The 11,684-nt window shown below is 41.0% G+C and overlaps 1 protein-coding gene across 1 annotated transcript; it reads right to left on the reverse strand.

Annotated features, from left to right (window-relative positions):
- Positions 1-205: 205 nt before the first annotated feature.
- On the reverse strand, positions 206-10,257 carry LOC306927903 (SAM domain-containing protein SAMSN-1-like). Its single transcript, XM_079507788.1, has 13 exons — positions 10,216-10,257; positions 9,835-9,875; positions 9,600-9,671; positions 9,273-9,370; positions 5,779-5,875; positions 4,911-5,296; positions 3,863-3,934; positions 3,520-3,648; positions 2,296-2,413; positions 1,833-1,987; positions 1,503-1,712; positions 1,212-1,350; positions 206-744 (listed from the first exon to the last, which is right to left on the reverse strand). The coding sequence occupies exons 3-13, from the start codon at positions 9,616-9,618 to the stop codon at positions 551-553; spliced, it is 1,617 nt and encodes a 538-aa protein (XP_079363914.1). The 5' UTR covers positions 9,619-9,671; positions 9,835-9,875; positions 10,216-10,257; the 3' UTR covers positions 206-550.
- Positions 10,258-11,684: the final 1,427 nt, after the last annotated feature.

Raw genomic sequence — 11,684 nt, forward strand, 5'->3', positions numbered from 1 at the left:
TTAGTGTGTGTGCTAACACACACTCTTGGACTTTATCCTAACACAAACATTAAATGCCATTGACAATGAATGGACAATTTTGAGTGTTTGTGTAAACACAAACCTTGCGTAACGTAAACATTGAAGACGAAGGTGAGGACGCAAATTCTGATTGGCCGAAATGAGATGATGTATGATGTTGTACGATGATAAGAATGCCCCTCACTTCACATGGGTGTGATTTTTTTAATGTATATATGTTGTAATGTATACAATACATAACAGAAAAATATACAATTGCCTTAAGTAAATGAGTTAACATTTCTGAGTTTCTGTTCTGAAGACACACATTCACTCACTTTGCTGTAGTATCCTGCTGAAAACCAAATCAGTGAAGGTACAATTTAAGGAGCAATGGGATTAAAGGCTTAGAATAGGGTCTTTACCCTACATCGTTAGCGATCTCACTGGTGCAGGAAATAAGCTGTCTGCCTCCAGTGTACAAGTTGCATGTAAAACAGCAGCTGTGTCCAACAAGGGCAATGCAATGTCTTGAAATAATTGATTGTTATCAAGTTGCTCTTGTCTCAGCCAGGGCAAATTGGGTAGAAGGAAAGTGGAATTCTGTGTCTTCTTTGCCATTATCAGAGCAGTCAGATGGTACGTGGCAGCCAGAGTCTCTTGAGTGGTTGTTCGTGTTGGCCTTGATGGGCTCAGTAGGGCTGTCTGGCTTCAGTTTAGTCACATTCTCCCATGGACATCCAGCTATAATGCACAAAAGTAAAGTTGGGCCAGTCAGTCGTGCATACTATATTGCAGTGACATAGATGAATCATGTTGAGCTATTACTCCTTGGTATTAAGAATGACCTGCCTATATCTGTTGCAGATGTCCTTGTGCATCCCCTCATCCCGCACTATTCTCAGACTCTCTGGCATTATCCTGTTATCCCTAACCTTTTTATCTGTGGCCCCTATACCACAAAACTTCCTTCATCCCTTCACAACCTTATCTTATCTGCTTGAGATGTAAAACCTGTGGTCTCGGATACTCGTGCATCTTACTCAGAGATTCTTGCTACAACACGCAGAGCAGAATGTCCATCACACTGCAAAACCCTGAGTTTTAGTTGAACTGAAAGTGCAAAAATAGCTATTTACGCTCTCAGAGTTAAACTAACGCTCAAGATTTTGCTGCATTCATGGCGGTGTCCTAGGATCATCTTTACTCACATCGTAGTGCACGGAGGGACTCGACAGCCGTTGGCATGCATTGCATGTGCTCTAGATGCGTCACATTCATCTCTCTCAGCAGCCTCATCAGGTCATCTACTGTTTGGTAACGACTCAGCTTTACAGCGGAGGCACACCTCTGCCAAACCAAGAGAAGCAACACTTGATAATGATATGCACAGTCAACCCAAAAGTAACTGAGATTTTACCTGATAAATCGAGTGTGGTTTTGCCATTGGATGTTCAAACATAATATGTATCTGTGTCTAAGTAGCAATACAAATATAATACCTGTAAACCTGGGTGCTCTAATGGTTCCTGATGCGCTTTTGCGGTAGATATCTGGCTCATTCTATGCATTCGCATGTTCTTACATGGATCAGATCCTTTGTCTCCCAAAACATCCACATAGATGAATTTGAAGTTTCCTATTTTGTTGTTCAGCATGCCTGTCCATATTCCCATCGGGGGCTTGGCTATTATGTTAATAATGTCTCCCACCTGAATAAATAATAGAATCTTTGTTTAATATAGTGTCCATATAGCTTACAGCTACTAAGCATAACCCTAACACACTATATATTGATAGCTCAATCCAATTCGGTATTCAAACTTGTTTACCTTGAGTGTAAGGGATTCTGTGTCATATGGACTAGGTACAAAGTCTGTGTGGACTCGTGCTCTTCCACAAAACTGTTGTGTTGTAAACGTGACGTCTTCCATCAGCCTTAGGCTGCTTCTGTTACTGGTGCAGCCTGACCCACTGGTGACTCCACCTGGGGAGTAGCGCACAAACAATACGGTTCAGTGAAGGGTGAATGACTGAGTTTGTTGACTTCTGCCCCATTCTGTGTGGATTGTTCAGGTCAATAAGAATATAACGAGTCTATGTAAACAGTAAAATGAGCCCTGTGAGTAACATAAAAAAAAATCAGTAAACACATTAAATGGTGAAGACAGATTAAATAATAAAGACTGAAGGTGATCCCCAAAGTACTTCATATGGAATGGATGGAAGGATTGCATAACTCGCAGTGCAAGGATGTGGAAGGCACATGTTGGCTCTGTGCCAAACCGTGCTTACTTGAGGAGCTTTGTCCACTGCTGAGACTGTAAAGGCTTTCCATGGAGTTACTGCTTCTTCTATGTCCTTCAGTAAATGAACGTCCACAACTGTTGATGGCTTTCTCTGTCTCTTCACTCTGTGCAGTGGAAAAAAGTAATAATCTGCCATGCAGCAAAATCCCAGCAAAAGTGTAAAAGTGTACCCAAATTAGGTTAATTTGTTTTGTTTTTTTTTAAACATAAATGAACACTGGGGATTATACTACCGGTATTCAAAATCTTCTTCCTCTGTCACAACCTATCTCCATCATCTACCACATGCATGGACGAGGAACAAAAGGAACAAGCAAGCCAACCAGAAACCTGTGTCAGGGCCCCTAGGCTTATGCACTGCCACTGTTTTTGTGTGATGAAACGACTCAGTATCCTAGTTGATGCAAGGGCACAGAGATCCTCTGTCAAGCAAAGACTTTAATCCAGCAAGAGTTGCCTTGCTTTTTATAGCCAAGACCTAGAAGAGTGTGGTCTACATAATCCCCCTATACCTGCTCTCAGCTTTGGAGTTGTTTCTGTAAAGGGACTTTCACTTTCTGGAATGCACCTATACATCTGTATCTCAACCTGCAAGTTCTATTACTTTTAGGATGAAATAACTGGGCATATGAGAACTCTGATGAAATGTGATGCAGATGGGGCATGCGCTGGATCCATCTATTGCACATACTATGAAAAGAAATAGAGTTTAAAAAAAGTAAATTAATTCCAGTATTATGCTCTCAGTGTCACTATCTAGGACAATTGTAGCAAATAGTCGTGAGTCGTGACACACAGACACTTAATGTTATTTACTGTTGCTACTGAAATATCTCTTGAGTACTGGTCTGTCATCCTGGATTATCCCTTTGGTGCAGTGTGTTTTTCTATGTCAACAGTAGTGTGCTTCAAGGAAGAGAAAGAACATCCGCACACTAGTTTGTAGAGCTCCGAGACTTACTTTATTTAGAGGCAACAAATTGCAACTTTTCGACCTACTAGGTCTTCATCAGACTCCTTGATGTTTGCCTTGATGCCTGACATCCAGCACCTGGCCTAAATATAGGCATTGAGTTGTACACACAATCTTCTCTGTGAACAGTAGTGTGCTCCATTTTTGCAATAGAACATGCCCCAGCCCACAGGTTGAGATTCGCTGCATTACATGATTTGTGTACAGCGCATGACACCAGATGAGTCTGATTCTCACCAGTTCTTTTGGCACGACCTCTACATGGTTCATGTCTGCTCTGGTGCACGTCATTTGTGTCATCATCATCATCTCCTTCCCTAAAAATACACTTGATTTGATGGGGTGACCTCTCTCCATTTGCAATCCCTGTGAAACAACATTTTATATGTATGCTGCCCTCTTGGCAGCAGCAAACCACTGGCACACAAGAATACAATACTATGTTATTATATTATATTATACAGTATGTCAAAATACAGGCCTTGTGATTTGTGAATGCACATTCCAGAATGCTGTCATATGTTTGAGAGGACTATATGTTCCTAATACATCAACAGAGTGCAAGGGATGTTTTTCTTACCAGAGGCCTTCCGTTATCCTGCGGTTCCATGAGAGAGTAGTGGTGTTTCAGTGCATCAAATCTGGGTGACCACTGAGGACATTGAGAGATTAATTGTGTGTTGTACTGTGACAGATGGGTACATTATCGGTTTACAACCATGTTTATATTTATCGCATAGCAACAAAACACAAATGTCTCGTCTGTGTTCAGTTATCTGATGTCACGTGTGCTATGAAAGTTGGTTAGTTAGCATATATATATATATATATATATATATATATACACATATATATATATATATATATATATATATACACATATACTTATATTATGGATATATCATAATCATTCCAGCCTCTATATTATCCCATATCGATCATAAACTTGTCTCTTCACTGATCAGAAGTTCAGAACAATTATCATTGTATAAGATAATAAACTGTACAAGCATCATTAAAGGCAAAGCTGCATAAAACCAATGAACCATTCTTTACTAGTGGGCCATTAGATTCATTTTAGCGGTCATTCAGGGGTTCCTACAGAACATGTGCTACATTAACTCTTGGCTCATTTGCCAGCGTTGACCATCTGACCGTTAGTGAACCTTGGCCCAACTATCCGCCTGTTACCCACTTCATTGTTGAGAACCCCTTTTAATACTCTAGGCAGTAGGCACTGATACTATTATAGACCTAATACTGTGAGATGAAATCGTTTTTGAAAAGGGATTTTGTGGACACTTTCTCAGTATCCATTTGACAGGAAAGTGGTTAAAATCTTTGAAAACTAAAACTAAAACTTGTAGTGTGTGTGTGTGTGTGTGTGTGTGTGTGTGTGTGTGTGTGTGTGTGTGTTGGGGGGGGGGGACAACAAAAAACATCCAGTGGTGGCTATGGAAAGAAATGTTGGAACTACATTCAGGTTTTTTACTCTAAGGAACGGTCAGCGACTGACATTTTTGGGTCAAAAAAATAAAAGTCGTATTCTGTCTACGGATAGTAGAGGTTTTTCCTGTACGTGTTTTCTTTGTCTTTTGCAACACAGGATGATGATTAGCATAGCTTACTGTAGATTTTGAGAAGTCTAGATCTGTGATGGAGCGAAGTGTTGGTGAGAGGTCACACTGTTTGGCATCCAGTTCGTGTACCAAGCTTTCAAAATGATCCCATTTTGTGGTCCGTGGACCAAGGGTGAAGTCATAGTCACAGACCCACGGCTCATTTGGAGGCAGATGACACGTGTGGTATGGTGAATTCTGGGGGCATTCTGAAGGACTCCAGTGATACTGCACATGTTCAGGATTCCATCCTAGCTGTTCTACGTCAGTGAGTCGACTGAGTTCTTTATCCTGCTGTTGCTTGTGTGCCAGGGGACTGTTGGGTGGCTTCTCTGCAGATCTACCCAGCCCCATGCAAGTTAAGGACGAGGGCTTGTCTTCACTGAACACAGCATCTGCCAAGTGACATGAAAATGAGCATGAATGAATATTGAGTCATGGATATATTATCCAATTTACCACTTTAACCCCAGGATCCGCATTGTCGGGGAAGCTTTCGCTGAAAATAGCTGATCAGCGTTCGTTCTGAGCTTGTCAATCGGCTATTTTCAGAAAAAGCTTTCCCCACAATAATCATAATGGAATAATAAGCCCTGAGGGACTGTGCTCAACCATATGGGTTTAATGTGGTTAAGCCCTATATACTTTGTCGCATGACGAATAGCGAGAATAGCTCATCTGAACATCTTTGAAAATCTTTGCCTTTATTAAAATGACATGACCAAAATAGAGTCTTCAGGTATGAAGTGGTTAAAGGACCATACATACTGTACCGGTGTCTGTGTCAATAGCAGCTTCAGCCATATGATACGATATGATCATCCCTGGTACAGTATACACCACAGGCCCTTGAGAAACATCATGCTCAGTAACTCACCATTATTCTCCCATACGCTGTTCGTATTCCCTCTTTTCTTGACATGCACCAGCCTCTGAAGCCTCTTCAGCGTCCCTCGGGGTGTTGTCTCAGCGCTCTGGAACAGGGCAAAGTTATGTTACATGTACTGGAGTGCTCTGCACACATTAAGCTGTCTGCCAAGCTCTGAGACACTATTAAAAGTCAAAGTGAGAGGTGTGCAAGTTCTTTTCATTCTCACTTTCTGTCCTTCACGTTTGTATGAATCAGCAGTTGTTGAGTCATAACATCTAATCTTATTAATACAGTTTATATTATGCATCTCATAAATATACTATACCGTATGTAGGTAGGTAGTTGTTTATTTTGGTCATAAAAAAGGAACATTAAATGTAGTAATTTCATATTTTTTCACAACAAATGGATTTGACCAATTTTGTAGAGTAGACTGAAGGCAATGACTTATTTTGCCTTTCCTTTTCACAACAAAGGGAAACTTAAAGAAAAAACGAGGGAGAAAAAAAAGAAAAGAAACTAGAAAAAGTGCCCTTCTGGGCACAGGTCTCCACCAGGAGGATAGGAGTGTGTGTGTGTGATGTTTGGCAAAATGTTTAGGAGCCATTTGCGTGAAATTTGGATAAAATCTGAAGGAGTAATATTAGAAAATGTGTTTTACACTAGTCACCAGTCGGCCTCCTGGTGGCGCTATAAAGAGCAGATGTGAAAAATTCCAGGCAGAGGTTTTTCCTTGGCCTCTAGGGAGTTGGCATACAAAGTTATCCACAGATCCGTGCAGTTAGAGGTAAAAACACTTTTCGGCCAGTTATAGCGCCACCATGAGGCTGAGTTGAAAATGTTCATGTGGCATTTCTTCCTCGGCCTAGTGGGAATGTGCGTGCACAATTTCACGGAAATCACACGATGTGTTCATGATTTGCAGCATTTTGTTTGAAACTGAGCACTCCTGCGAACGTTGGAAGCCAATCTTAGCCAATCAGGATGGAGTCTGAGAAATCTGGAAGACCCGTTTCGTTGAATGGCTCTAGAGAGACTGTGTACCAATTTGCGTGATGTTTGGACAAAATCTGTAGGTGTACTGTCCAAAAACTTGTTTTGTACAAAGCGGCCTCCTGGTGGCGCTATAACAGGCCGTTCTGGAAATTCATCATTGGCATCCAGGGAGTGTGTGTGCAAAATTTGGCATCGACCGGGTTAACGGTGCCGGAGATTAGCTGTTCACAGACGGAAGGACGGACGGACACACACACGGACACACACACACACACACACGGACACACGGACGGACGGACGGAGTGCAAAACATACTCTCTCCCCATGCCTTCGGCCTGGTGGAGACAAAAAACAAATAAAAGAAGAGAAAACGAACAGAAATAAGACAAATGTGATCACTCAGAATTGCTCAGGAAAAAACGACAGTAATATATTGAGTAAGTGATGTTATACGGTTATAGCGTTACTTTATCATAATCAATTATTCTTCATAAGATATGATTAATAGTTTTACTACGGTAATTCATATTAATGTATTATGTTCTATGTTCTAATCTATATGTTGATATTATATATAAATGTGCGCGTGCGTGTGTGCGTGCGTGTGCGCACGCCTTTGTTACCTATTAATTTTCCTGCACCCCATAGTCAAGAGTCAAACACAGTAACCTAAAGTAATGAATGGTATTTCATATAGCCTACAAGTAATTTCATCTAGTTTTGTCTAATGCTGAATTCAACATTCTGGTACATTCTGGGAATGTGGCCAGGTTGAATGCAAAGTCTGCAGAGGGGCGACTGCCGCTTTCCCCACTGCATTGCGGGGTCGAGCCAGCAAAAAGTGAATAAGTTCGCTGGTTTGAGACAAAGCGTTGTAGGTGGGAAAACAAACATCAAGATTAAGCCATCACATGGCCTATTTCGTACGTAAAATGTGTAAATCCAAATCTGCCAGAGATGTGCATCGAGTGTCTGCACTCCTCCGGCCTGCATGTCGGTGTCTGCTCCCCAGCCTGGTGCTGCTTGGATCCCCTCGCTCCACCGGAGCTCTCACTGGAGCACAACCTGCTTATTTACGAGGGTGTTACTCTTAACCTTGGACATACTTACGCAATGTTCACACTGAGAAGCGTCTACACTGCTGGTGTGAAACCTTTTTGTTGACCCATTTGTAAGCAGAAATCGACCAGACCGCTACTAGTATTGCACCTAGCACCTTGATTGCTCTTCCCCACCCAGTCATGATTGTCTGATCCCCATTAGGTGCCTCTTTGTTGTTGTGGCCTATAGACCAACATTTCACTGCCAGCAGGCCGAAACGTCAATAAATTAAAAAGAGCTTCATACAAAGCCAGAGCAACACTTGTTTCTTGCCTGGCGGATAAACGGATATTTTTGTCCAAGTGCCCATACAACAAAGATATCTGTGTCCACACACAAACACAGAAACGCATTGATCACAGGAGAAAATCACTGCAGTAGCAGGTTTCAATTGATGAATGCTGGATAGCCGAAACGGTTGTCCCTGTTCAAAAATGAAATAAATGTTTTGAACTGCAGTCTTGGTGTGTGCGACCCACTACCGTTATTTATTTGATATGTTTTGAACGAGTAACGCACCTAAAGTCAGAGCGCAGTGGTCACATGAAGAGTAACTGAATGATTGTTAACATTTGTTTTTGTTGACAGTTGTTTTTAAATATATTTGATTTGACTTTATCCAATTCTACGTGGAGAAGCGTAACTAGGTAATAATGCATTCTATTAGTAGAAGTATGTAATACCACTCTTTCTCTTTTACAGGAGGAATGCAGGATGGAAGCAAAACTGCCATTTTCCTCACGTGCAAATCCGCGTGCACACATAGGTCCAGGTACTTCAGGGGTCAAGCCTGCGAGACACTGACCGGCCATGTGGGTAAGGGATTACTTGTGTTCTGCCATCTGCACTGCATTACAAACAATTAGAACAAGCTGAAACTACAGTTATTTACTCTGTATGTTACACAGCCGTAAAGGTCCGAAGTAATGGAAATCTGACTGATAGGTGATAGCATTAAGTGTCACCAAAATGACAAGCCATTGAAATATAAAGATCTAAAGACAGTGGTTCCACTGATTGAGTTGATATTTTGGGTACTGAGTGAAGCCTTAGCCATTTTACAATAAAGTGTTGGTTTGCCCTTTACTGATATGTGGCTTGCACACGTTTGCCCTCCCACCAAACGTTTTGTGTTATTAACTTTTCTGCGCCTAAATGCTGAAATGTGACTTTTTGTCCACCTAGCAGTGAAATACCAAGTCAGGCTTCTTTTGGTTGCTTGTTAGTATGAGTTATATGAGAACACTGACCCTCCTGTCTTTTTGATAAGTAGGTAGATTCAACACATCTAGGAACCAAACAAACAGATAGCTAAAGGCCAACCCCAAAAAGAGCAGTGCATTAGCTGAAAATGCATAGAGCTGACAAAAGGAAGGTGACCGTTGTGTGCTTATAGATTTTACCTGAGTTGGCAGGTCTTTTTTTCCACTTTCATAGTTCAGTTCCTCCGCTCTGTTGTTCCTCACTAACATGGAGCTCTGCCAAGGACTGTCACACATCTCTGAAGAGTTATTTTACATGTGTTAACCGTTAGTTAACTGATAAATGGCCCATTTCTATATTTCAGTTCATGCACAAGAATGTGATATAGTGCTTTTCAGCTACTATAGAATGTACAGCGTATTGGCATCAATATCACAATCAAAAGTTATCTTTCACACTTTCAAAAAGTATAAATCAGGCTTAATAGCACCCATTTAGTCTTTGCTCATGTAGACATGTTTTCCTACCTGTGGTCTGAGCAGTCATTTGATGAGTGGAGTCGCTAGATATCCAGAATGTGTCATTCCTGTCTTTGTTGTCTGTAACAGACAGAGAAGACCATGACAAGGTGTAGAATTTTAACTCCATGCAAAATGACCCAATCGGAAAATACACAACCCCTTTAGCTCTTTAACATTACAAACAGGATGTTTGGATAGAACCAACTTAGATACATTTTAAATACAATGAATTGAAACCAACCGAATGTTTCTCTGGCAGATTTTGATAGCGGTATGTGTGACCTACAAAGACAAAGAGTATTATTCCAAAGTTTCTTTTCTTTTTTATGAAAGTAGATCAATGTAAATTATATGACAAATGAGTTTATTCTGTGGACCAGGTGGAAATAGAACGCCTAGATTGCTACTGTTTTAACTGTCATTCAAACTTCAACATGAATGTCCAATAAATGAACGGCTGTCTTGGTCTTGGGTACGATCATTAGCTGAGACTCAAGCCATGCATCTTGGTTTCATATATGAATGTATGCTATTCTCCCATTCTAAATAATAAGCATCTAAATAAGCCTTGCACTTAACCACTGTATTTTGACACCTATTTACAAAAATGTGCTGCATCTACCTTCTGTACTTCCATTTCAATTTTGGCGAGTGAGTCTTAGGTGCCTCCTGTAGGAAACCAGTAAATGAATCAGCTGTTAGTTTCTTCACATTAATTTCAAGTTACAACCTTTGTCTGAATTCTGAAGTGGGATGTAGGCCTACTGTACGGATGATAGATAATGGATGGATTTATCGTTTAACACCTAACAAAAACAGGTTTAGTCTTTCATGTCCTAAGAAGAAGTGGTTAACACCATGGAGGCCCGGGGCGGAGTTCTCCGTCAAGTTCAAGGTCATGGTCAAGTGCCCAAGCCGGAGATTGATAAATAGGACGGAGATTAATGATAACAAAACCGTTCGCATCGCTCTAGAGCCTAGGAGCGCTTGTTGCCCAAAAAGTGACACGTCATCGAAAATGTTCCCTGCCTGTTTAGCGGACGAAAACGAAAATCTTAAAACGATCATAACTCCCGATCTAAATCATCCCGTCTAATTCTGAAAAAAAGATCCTGTGTTTGACGGCCTTCCGCGGTCCAGTCGCTAGTTGCGATAGATTTATTCTTGTCTCCCGTTGTCGATCGACTCTAGAGTGGTGTGGCTATTGTTAGCTGCAGTGCTACACGGACATGCACAGCAACTTCCGGTGCGCCGGTAAAAGTGGTCCGGGGGCTATAAATGATGGGCACATGGAGTAAATGGATTAAATAGTTCCGGGCTACTAAGGTGTTAACCAATTTAACCCCCAGCGTCATATTCTGGGGTGAACATTATATTAGCCACAAATAGCAGTTCTACAAGCTCACAATGCTCGGCTATATCCGGCTGAAGAGATTTGGTGTAAACGGAAAAAGTGGTCTAAGTACAGTTGTAACTCAAGTCCAGTTCTCCAAGACTACAGTTTAAATGGTTAAATGAAATTAAGCCAGAAAACGCTTACCAATCTATGGATACACGGATCAGAGCCCCCCAGCCCTGACTTATGCCTCAGGAGAGAAGACCTGTACTGGCAATGTGGAATGGCTTCATGGATGCTCTTGCTGTATGCTGGTTCATACATGCTGTCTGTAGAACTCTCCTAGGCAAGAAAAAGAAAATGCTGACCTGGATTTACTGTATATTCATTTATTTAGGATTAGATCCTGACCTAAACCCGCGATTACAGATATTTTGTCCAAAATAAAATTTCTAAGCAATTTGAAAAACTTTGATAAAATGTTCTATTTAAGAACATTTTGCTAGAATTTATTTTACCTACTCTCTATAAAAGGAATTGTCAACAATAGCCGATCTACAAGCTCATAACGCTTCACAACGTGTTTTGAAAACTGAACATTTTCACCAAGAATGACATGCCCAAATATAGGGACATATCAATCTGGATATATCAGCTGTCTATAACGGTATCATCCAAAAAGTCAGATAATGACCAACATATCGGCCACACCAATATATAATATTGGTCAAACTCTAATTAGGATCTCTAATTAT

Source organism: Electrona antarctica (genome assembly GCF_951216825.1).
Source record: "Electrona antarctica genome assembly, chromosome: 8".
NCBI classification, from domain to species: domain Eukaryota; kingdom Metazoa; phylum Chordata; class Actinopteri; order Myctophiformes; family Myctophidae; genus Electrona; species Electrona antarctica.

Excerpts from the sequence above, each read along its gene's own strand:
- LOC306927903 (XM_079507788.1), bottom strand. Across the intron at positions 3,649-3,862 it reads AGGATAACGGAAGGCCTCTG|GGATTGCAAATGGAGAGAGG; the intron begins GTAAGAAAAACA and ends GTTGTTTCACAG. Across the intron at positions 1,713-1,832 it reads CAGAATCCCTTACACTCAAG|GTGGGAGACATTATTAACAT; the intron begins GTAAACAAGTTT and ends TTATTTATTCAG.